Below are 10,575 nucleotides of genomic sequence, written 5' to 3'. Positions count from 1 at the left end.
CCTCCAATAATCATGCTCTTAGCTTCAGCCACACTCAACATCATAGTTGAAGAAACAGACCGCATTAGGGTAAAGACGAAACAACTTGTTCTCCTTTTTTTTTTTTTTAATTTATTGTTTCCTTTCATTAATTGCATGTCAATATATCAACCTTTACTCTCTTTTGTAGGATTTGAGAACCGCTGAAAAGAACCTCCAGACTACTGCCTCCAACATTGGGAAAACGGATCAAAGGCACAATTTGAACAAAAACAAGAAGGTCTGTCTATATTCACTATTTTTCTGGTTATTTTTTCTTACTTTTTTTTTTCTTCCATTTGATCTTATATTGGTATCTGTCTTATAGAGAATTGAGGAGCTGACTACCGCTCTCGCCTTGCGTCCAGACACTGCTGCCAACGTTGGTCAGAGAGCGCACTGGACGAGGGAGAAAGAGGCTTGTGAAACACGTGTAGCTAACATGGAGCAGAACAACTGACCAATCCCCACGTATGCATTTCTAAAAAGAATATACGATGCATCTCTAGACTTTTAAGAAAAATTCCTTCTATGCAAAATGTTGAGAATGTTTTAGCTTTGTGATTGTACGGTTCCAACAAGGTATTTGCATTGTGGGTTGTGGCTTGGAACCATTCCCACTTGTGAATCCGTTTTACAAGGATTTAGACATGAACCATATTTTTACATTCTTTTTTTTCTTCTTAAAACAAGTTGAACATATAGTTTCATACCCTCAAATTTGAACATGTATCAAACCCATGATTCAGGTATTAAATATCTATGTTTCAAGATTAAAGAACACGAATGCAAAATTCACTTTGTGTATTGTGGAAATTAAATTATTAGGCTTGGATATGAGAAACAAGCCTAAGTTTCAGTGTTTTTAAAACCGGACCAGGAGCTGAACCGGAAATTGTTTGGGTCACGGTTTAATATGGTCTGACCGGATCAAACATGGTTCAATAATCTGGTTTAATATACTTTTAGTATATGAACATACAAATAATGTTATTAAATATGATACATAATTAAAATATAAATAACTCTTAAACATAAAACATTATAAATATAAACTAGTTTTATGTTTATATGGATGATTTATAGATTTTTGATAGTTTTCGTAGTTTAATAACTTTAAGATCTAATCCGGCTACGTGATCGGTTCATGGTTGAACCAATTATTAGACCCAACCCGTTTATATACCCGGTTCATGGTTGAACCCGGTCTAACCATCGGATCGGTCCGGTTTTAACAACACTGCTAAGTTTTAATTAATGAAATATTCTCATTCCCGTTGATTTGATAACTGAATAACATGCAGATGAAAGTTTTAAAATTTAATTTAGCAAAAAAAAAAATAAGTTTAAATAGAATACTCAGACTATATCTTTACCCTCTCCGCCAAAAAGAACCTGTTAGTAGTTAGTACTAAGTAGTGTATAGTAACAGTAAACATGCATGGTGGATCATTCAAAAGAAAATGCATGATCACTTTTAAGTTAAAATTTACTTGAAGTTGAATTACAAAAGAAATTGAACTAATGGGAATCGGTTACTAATTATTGGCTTCGACACGGTAATGTTGAGGTCCAAGGTTTTGATCCGAGTAAACCGTTGAGTTCGTCATCAAACTCCATTGTCCTAAGCATCACTAAGAAGGCTAAACTAGCTTTAGAGATGCACCTAGTCTCGTTGAGAAGCTTTGTTGAGTTCAGAACTGATCCTACCAATTTCAGTGCCAAATCAAGTCAGATAGGACTTCTTCTTGGTGTTGCCCAAAGTCCTCGAGCTTCTCACCAAGAGCTCTTGTCAGGCAACAGTCCAACCGCTTCTTACTGGTGTATCAACGTCGATTTCGACTATCAGTTGTTCTTCTGCCTCAATCTATCAACCAAAACAAAACTAAGAGTAATTGATATGATTTTTATATACTAAATAGCAATTTATATCACACTATGGTAAGCTATTACTATACTTCGTGATGACCGGTTGAAAATGCTGAGGTATTATTTAAATTCAATAGTAACTTTCTAAATATACTTAGACTTAAAAGATATAAAGAAAGAAAAATCAGATATATTTATAAAAGTATTTTTTTGTGAGTACATATATAATAGACGTAAACTTGATGAATAAACATGATTCCTCTAGTATGAATGTATGATTTACAAGTAGAAGAATAAATTTCTAACAGTATCAGTGTCGTTCATCTCGTGTTTGGCTGCTATCGACGGTTGCACAAACGCAACGGAGCTTGGAACTTGCGACAACATTGGTTGAACAAGTGACCCCGGATGGTAGAGTACTAGACACAGAAAAATTGTCAAAACAAATAAGAGTAACAATCCATTTAAATTCTCTCCACATTGTTTGAAGTTGCGGTAACATCCGTATATAGTCTTAAGTCAGATCTCTTTCTCTTAATTGGTATTGTTTAAATGTAACTACGGACTCATGCATCTCTATTATTAAAAGAGAAGTACTCATTAAAAAATACTCCTAATTTTTCTAACTTATTTACACTTCCATGCCACTGAGAATTAAATTAAATTACATATTTTAAAGCTTGTCTTTTCCAATTAAATTAATGAGTTTTCCTTAATCAAATTTAAACTTAATGTCATTAAATAAACCTACCTATTTTAATGTTTGTCTTTTCCAGTTAAATTAATGAGTTTTCCTTAATCAAATTTAAACTTAATGTCATTAAATGAACCTAAAAATACATCATATTTAACGTACCTTATTACGTACGAGTACGACCCAATAATGAACTTGAATTTTATTTTTACGAAAACGTGAATCACTTGACTTATGTAATATTTAAAATATATTAACTACAATATAACAAATGCATATAACCTACCTATACTTTAGTTTGAAATGATCATATTCAAGTTTTATATAGTCAACTTACATCATGCATCGATCGATATACAATATTCAAACTACCTATAACTTTCGTTTTCTTTATAGGATGTATCAACCAACCAATCATCCCACTGATTTTCTAAGCTTTATAAAAAAAACAAATCAATAAATACAAACTCAAAATCCAATATCCTCTATTGATCAAAACAGAATATCTTCAATGTCGTATCTTTAATGTACCTATTAAATATAGAAACTGTAACCATAATTACACTAATTATAAGAATATATTTGATTCCAACCAATTGATCTATTACTTCGGTAATTGATTTGCTTGCAGAAGAGGAAACAATAAATTTAAAATTTATAAGAATATAAAGATACAGATATTCCAACCAATTGCCTATATTTGCGTATTATTTCTGCATAATAAGCTTCAAATTGAACATTGAAAAAGATAGAGAGATTTTTTTTAATCTTTTACTGACACAAACTTAAACAAAACGAAGAGTTAAATGTAATTTTTTTTTGTTACACTTCCCGGAAAAAAACGGTTACAACATGGGCTTTCATAATATGGTCTTTTAACATATTAATGTTATGGACATTTAATAATTATCTTGACGAAAAACAAAGACTATAAATAATTTATTATTAATAAAATTATGAAATTATTTACAATTTGATGACTAATTCATCGCCATTTTTTATATGTTAAATTTTTCATAGAAGTCTAAAAATTATTTTATTTTCTTTAAACATGTATACCTAATTTATAATCTTTTATGCCATACTAAGTCATAATATAATATTTCTTTATATTTTACATTAATAACCATTGTTTTTATATATCGTATACAATTCTCTAATTACGTCTATTTGTTCAATTTTTTATATGATATCAAATATTCATCGTAAATAGATGGTTTAAGATGCCAAAAAAATTATTTACTTGCTGAATATAATACATCAAATATTACAAATACACTATTTAGTTAAATAAGTAACCAAAAACTGAAAATTCAAACCCGCGCTGGCGCGCGGGTCAGGGTCTAGTGTGTATTATTTATAACTACGGTCATTAAAGTCATGTCAAATGTCATTAAAGTCATGTCAAATGCCGCTATATATTTGCTCAAAAAAATGTCTCAATCCTATCCTACATATTAATTGAGAAGTCACTTAAGTGAATTTTGTTTAGGTGTCATTCATAGATGGAGTTTAGAATTAATTCTCTTAATTTGATTGGTTGTTGGTATTTGAATTTTTATTTATTTAATTAAAGTTTTTAAAAGGAAACTAATCCTAGAACTACCTAATCTAATCTATATTACCATACAAACAATTAAACATTTTAAAGATAGAAGAATTAACATAATTTGTTTATAGAAACAATTAAATACATAGATTAAATTATAGAAATTTAAAATATACATTTTAATACATATGGTATGATAGAACGATCCGAGTAACTGCGAGAGAACGATCTGCGCCGAGTGAGGAGAGCGAGCGAGTGACTGCGAGAGATCAAGCCAAGTGACTGCGAGAGATCGAGTCGAGCGACTGCGAGAGATCGAATCGAGCGACTGCGAGAGAACGATCTGCGCCGAGTGAGGAGATCGAGAGAGTGACCGTGAGAGATCGAGCCAAGCGACTGCGCGAGAACGTTCTGCAACGAGTGACCGCGAGAGATCGAGTCGAGCGACCGCGAGAGAACGATCTGCGTCGAGTGACGACAGAACGGTCGAGTGACGACACAACGATCGAGTGACGACAGAACGGTCGAGTGACGACAGAACGGTCAAGTGACGACAGAACGATCTGCGCCGAGTGAGGAGAGCGAGCGAATGACCGCGAGAGATCGAGCCAAGCGACTGCACGAGAACGATCTGTGCCGAGTGACCGCGAGAGAACGATCTGCGCCGAGTGACGACAGAACGGTCGAGTGACGACTAAACGATCGAACGACGACAGAACGGACTCCAATTTAATCTTCTTCGAAGATACTTCCCCATGCCCCACGGTGAGCGCCAACTGTTTGATCTGAGAACTGTCAACAAACTAGTGAATGAAAGAGACGAGGACTCGTCGGTGGGTTTAGGAGAAGTCTTCATGCTGAGCTTGAATTTGATGGAGCCGACTCGAAGAGAATAAAAAAAAAGTGTTTAATGATTATAGCTGGACCCGTTGAAGGGTTGCCTACGTACCCCGAAAGAGGATCAAGCAAATCGTAGTTCTACAACAAAGGATCACAAGTGCCTAGATGAAAGCATGTATTGAAGTGTTTCTCTCTCTAGAAGTAGAGAGAGATGGAGGAGAGACCAAAAGAGAGTCCAAGAGAGTTTCAAAGGAGGTTGCCTCCTTATTTATAGAAAGAATAGGTCTAGGGTTTCCTAGTGGCCCCCCTTTTAAATGGGCTGAGCCCATTATCTTATAAGCCTTGTTGGAGACAAATTCCATGTCCAACAATCGGATTGATAGACACGCTGAGTTTATGTTCCAAAGCAAGACACTGACTAAGCTCACGCTATCCCATGGATGTGTTGTTGATTGAGATGATTAAGAAATTTACTAGGGATGGTCCTGTGATTTTCCCTGCTCTCAAATCACTTTTTACCGGCGACATTGTGATTGGTACCACCAATTATATCAACCTCATCATTATGTGCCCTGTCCTGGAAGAATTGTTCATACGTAACGACGAAGGAGACAACCCGCCAAGTTGGATTAGACGTTTGCAAAGTTATTGCTTGAAGCGACTTGTGATTTATTTCCATGTTCCCAAATATAGAAAGGTTTATGAAGATGAAGTTGCGGTCATGGCACCTAATCTTACTTACTTTGAATATTCTGGGTATGTCTCCAGTTTTTATATGTTGTCGAGAATGCGCTCGCTTGTCGAAGCTAAACTAGATCTTCGACTGTGGGAGTTAACCATCCGTTATGATGATGATTATGAGGATGGACACCGTTCAGTGAATGGTTTTAATGTTATCTTTGGTAATACTACCTTTCTCCTTGATGTCATAAGCCGCAACGTTAAGACCCTTCATTTGTCTCCTCATTCTCTAGAGGTTAGTTTCTCTCTACCTCCTCATTGATTGTTTTGGATATGTATGCTCATCATGGTATTGATAGAAATATGTCTTTTAGGCTATTCTTTTCTGTTGTGAGTACATCCCTTTTTCGAAAACCTCCTTACTTTATCATTCGAAAGTGACAAGGATAAAGGCTGGCATGTTATTCTTCGTCTGCTCGAGAGGGCCCCTAATCTACAAACCTGTTGGGGATGGATTGAACCCATCCACAAAGCCCATCGAACAAAAGGCCCAATCCGATAAGCCGAATAGTCGTCGGCTCGGAAGCCGATATTCGGAGTTTCGACTCGACTATAGACTGCTTTTAGTCGAACAGAGAGCAGACAGAGCGTGATCGACTTAGCAGCTCGGGACGAGCATTCACTAGCCAGGCCCGAAAGGCCGACAAGGCCCAATCAATTAAAAATGAATTAGGTTAAGTCGATCGGATAAAGACTATAAAAGGAGAGGAAAGCAAAGGAGAAAGAAATCGACACTTGGCTACACAAACTTAGCGGCGAGATTAGGGTTTATTGTCCGTACAGTCATCTCTCTGCTATTTGTACTTTTCCGGTTTAAGCTCTCACGAGCTCTGGCTTGCCATTACTTTCTCCACCTTTGTAACCTCATCTCGAAATCTAATAAACGCCTCTGTTTGACCCATTTTTAGTATTGTTTACTTCACCTGAGACCAAACTCACCTTAAAAAATTGGCGCCCACCGTGGGGTCCGAACAGACCTAGCGTTTCTAGACCAAAATGACCACCGGAGGTACGAACCCTGATATCTCGAGAGGTACGAACCCTGATACCTCGGGAAAGGGGCCGGAACTCACGCCTCCTCCCCCTCCTCCCCTTCTCTCGTCGGAGTTCATGAGTTAAGTCATGGCTCGACTTGCTCATCAAGAGGAAGTCCAGAAGACGACAAACGACCAGCTCGCTGCCATCGTCGCTGCTCTCAGCGCACCCACCGGCAACTCGCAACCATTCCGTCGTCACCTCTTCAACACAAACCCCCCTACTCCAACGGACGGTCGTACGACGAACCCAGCTGACCCTGCAGAGACCCTCGTCGCCGATGCTCTCCCAGCAGCGTCCGATCCCTCAACTATCCGAGAGATTGCCGAGCTCAAGTTAAATTTCCAACAAATGAGCTCGAGAATCCACCAAGCAACCAGCGCAGCTCCTGATATTGATAGCGTCATCGCCTCAACATCACGCACACCTTTTACCGAAGAACTGACGGAGGTCAAGCTCCGGAAAATGGACAAGTTGCGTCTCCCAGACAGATCCTCCTAGCGAATCCCCCCGAGCAACAGCGGCCGCCGCAGTCGCCCAGGTCGATTCCGTAGCGGGTTCATCCCGGACTCCTCCAGGACTTACCAAATCGTGCAAGCTCCATGGTGTCAAAGGCCACGACACGTCAGAGTGCAAAACACTTTTCGCACAGTTCCTCTCTTCGATCGAAAGCGGCGAGCTTAAGATCCCTCCTCCGAAGCCAAAAAGCGAAAGCAGTTGGAGCAGGAACAAGGAGAGGAAGAATCAGCGAAAAAATCAAGGGAAACCGCGTCAAGACGACCAAAAGCCAAAGGATGCCGAGCAGACCCCTCGTCAGGATGACGATGGTGACGTCTCAGCAGACGAAGACCAACCCGCGGTCAGACAAAGGATCGAAGTTATTCGCGCCCAACCAGAGTCCTCATCGGACGAAGAGAGTGACCTCGAGGAAGCTCCCGACTCGTCGGACTTACGTATGCTCCTCAAGCGAAAGGCTACTCCGAGGATTAGCGAGACTCCCGGTCCCTCTGATCTCCGAGTCGAGCTCAACGCCAAAAGAACCAAGCACGCGCCGAGTCAAAGATCCTCACCAGCATCTCCAGACGGCAACCTTATCGTCGATTTGCGCGACCAACTTAACACCCGGATGGACGATCTTCGTACGAAATTGAATCGCAAAAGGGCCGAGCAATCAGAGGAAAGCAAGGATCTCCACCGACTGGTGGAGCCGACTGGTGGGCACTTCACAGCGTTGGCCACAGAAGCCCCCGAACGATCCCCCAATCTCCTTCTCGTCGGAAGATCTACTCGGCGTAAACCTTCCTCATAACGATCCACTTTTCGTCGTCTTGGCTATCGATAAGTACGACGTTACCAAAGTACTAATCGATACAGGAAGCTCAGTCAATATCATTTTTCGCGAAACTCTCGTAAAAATGGGTATCGACTTAAAAGACGTGAAATCATCTTCCAGAACTCTCACCGGCTTCAACGGCTCCTCCGAAGTAATCCTCGGGACTATCCATCTCTCAGTACAAGCAGAGAGAGTAACTCGGACGGTCAAATTCTCGGTGGTCAGTACCAAGGCCCCCTATCACGTGATACTAGGTACCCCATGGCTATACTCTATGCGAGCAATTGCATCTACATACCACCAGTGCGTCAAATTCCCGGGGATGGATGGAACGATTAAGACAGTAAGAAGAGATCAACGAGCCGCACGAGATCTCTTGATCGCCACGGTCAAATTACAGCACTCGCAGTCACTCGTCAACTCGGTTTCCCCTCCGATAAGAAAGGTCTGCCCACAAAAAGAAGAAGTGCTCGAGGTTCCGGTCGATGAGTCGGACCCAAGCAAAGTGCTACGAGTAGGCGCCTACTTATCAGACGAGATGCAGCGCACGATCCTGGATTTCCTGAAGCAGAACTTATCTACCTTTGCATGGTCAATGTCTGACATGCAAGGGATCGACCCTTCCATCACGGCTCATGAGCTGAATATGGATCCAAACATCAAGCCCATTCGACAGAAGAACGAAAATTGGGTCCCGAGAGATCTAAGGCAGTCATCGAGGAAGTCGAGTGTTTACTCAATGCGGGCTCAATAACGGAAGTCCGTTACCCGGAGTGGATCGCCAACCCAGTGGTCGTCAAGAAGAAAAACGGCAAGTGGCGTATGTGCGTTGACTTTACCGACCTCAACAAAGCCTGTCCTAAGGACAGCTATCCGCTTCCGAACATCGATAGGCTCGTCGAGTCAACTGCCGGCAATGAAATGCTCACGTTTATGGATGCTTTCTCGGGATACAACCAGATCATGATGCATCCGGATGACCGAGAGAAGACATCATTCATAACCGACCGAGGAACCTACTGCTATAAGGTGATGCCCTTCGGGCTAAAGAACGCCGGAGCGACGTACCAGCGACTAGTCAACCGTATGTTCGCCAAGCAGCTTGGCACCACAATGGAAGTCTATATCGATGATATGCTCGTCAAGTCACTCCGAGCAGACGACCATCTGGTGCATTTACGAGAGTGTTTTGACATTCTTAATACATACAAGATGAAGCTAAACCCGGTCAAGTGCACTTTTGGCGTCTCGTCCGGAGAATATCTCGGTTACATAGTAATGCAGCGAGGAATTGAAGCAAACCCGAAGCAAATATCAGCTGTCCTCGATCTCCCAAGCCCGAGAAACTGTCGAGAAGTCCATCGACTAACCGGCCGAATCGCAGCACTCAATCGTTTCATCTCTCGATCCACCGACAAATGTCTCCCCTTCTACGATCTCCTCCGAGGAAACAAGAAATTCATCTGGGACGACAAGTGCGAAGAGGCTTTCAATCAGCTCAAACACTACCTGACGACGCCCCCGATTTTGGCGAAGCCAGACGTCGGCGACGTCTTGTCCCTCTACATTGCGGTCTCATCCGCAGCAGTCAGCAGTGTACTAATCAAGGAGGACCGAGGAGAGCAAAGACCCGTTTTCTACATGAGTAGAAGGATGACCGGACCGGAAACCAGGTATCCGACAGGGAGGAAACTCCGCCCCTATTTTCAGTCGCACTCGGTAGAAGTTCTTACCGACCAGCCGCTCCGAACTGTTTTGCAAAACACGAACAGAGCTGGCCGTCTTACCAAGTGGGCGATAGAACTCGGGGAGCTTGACATCACTTACAAGTGTAGAACCGCCGCTAAGGCTCAAGTCCTCGCCGATTTCCTCGTGGAATTATCTCCAGAACTTGCCCAAGATCTCGAAGTCCCAGATTCAAACTGGATTCTGCACGTCGACGGTTCCTCGACGAACAAAGGTTCGGGAGCAGGAGTTCAACTCCAATCACCAACAAGGGAACTCATCCGACAGTCGTTCAGCTTTGGTTTCCCGGCGTCGAATAACGAAGCAGAGTACGAATCGCTCATTGCCGGCCTTCGTCTCGCGAAAGCAGTCAAAGCTAAGCGACTCAGTGCATACTATGACTCGCAGCTCGTCACCATTCAGTTCAGCGGCGACTATGATGCACGCAACGACAGGATGGATGCCTACCTCCGAGTCGTTCAATCACTAGCTAAGGAGTTCGAATTCTTCGAACTCACAAAGGTTCCCCGCGAGGAGAATGTGTGTGCTGACGCATTGGCAGCACTCGGAAGCAAGCTCCGCGACCAAGTCAAAAAGTTTATCCCGATCCATCGGATCGAGAAACCGAGCATCGATATCTCAGCGGAGGCAGCTAACTTCGTCACTACGGACTCCGAAACGACACCCCAATCTCTGACTGACGGCGACGCCGAGATGACAGACCAAGATCAGCCGACACCCGACTGGAGAACTGAGTTCATCAAGTACCTC

General features: G+C 41.8%; 1 protein-coding gene across 1 annotated transcript; it reads left to right on the top strand.

Moving 5' to 3' along the window:
* The first annotated feature begins 5,406 nt into the window (after positions 1–5,406).
* On the top strand, positions 5,407–5,973 carry LOC106344962 (putative F-box protein At1g64540). The gene has a single exon (XM_013784247.1). The coding sequence runs from the start codon at positions 5,407–5,409 to the stop codon at positions 5,971–5,973; it is 567 nt and encodes a 188-aa protein (XP_013639701.1).
* The last annotated feature ends 4,602 nt before the right edge of the window (positions 5,974–10,575 follow it).

This window comes from Brassica oleracea, chromosome C5 (assembly GCF_000695525.1).
Source record: "Brassica oleracea var. oleracea cultivar TO1000 chromosome C5, BOL, whole genome shotgun sequence".
NCBI lineage: Eukaryota > Viridiplantae > Streptophyta > Magnoliopsida > Brassicales > Brassicaceae > Brassica > Brassica oleracea.
Note: the sequence above shows the minus strand (reverse complement) of the source record. Positions and strands in the feature narration are given on the sequence as shown.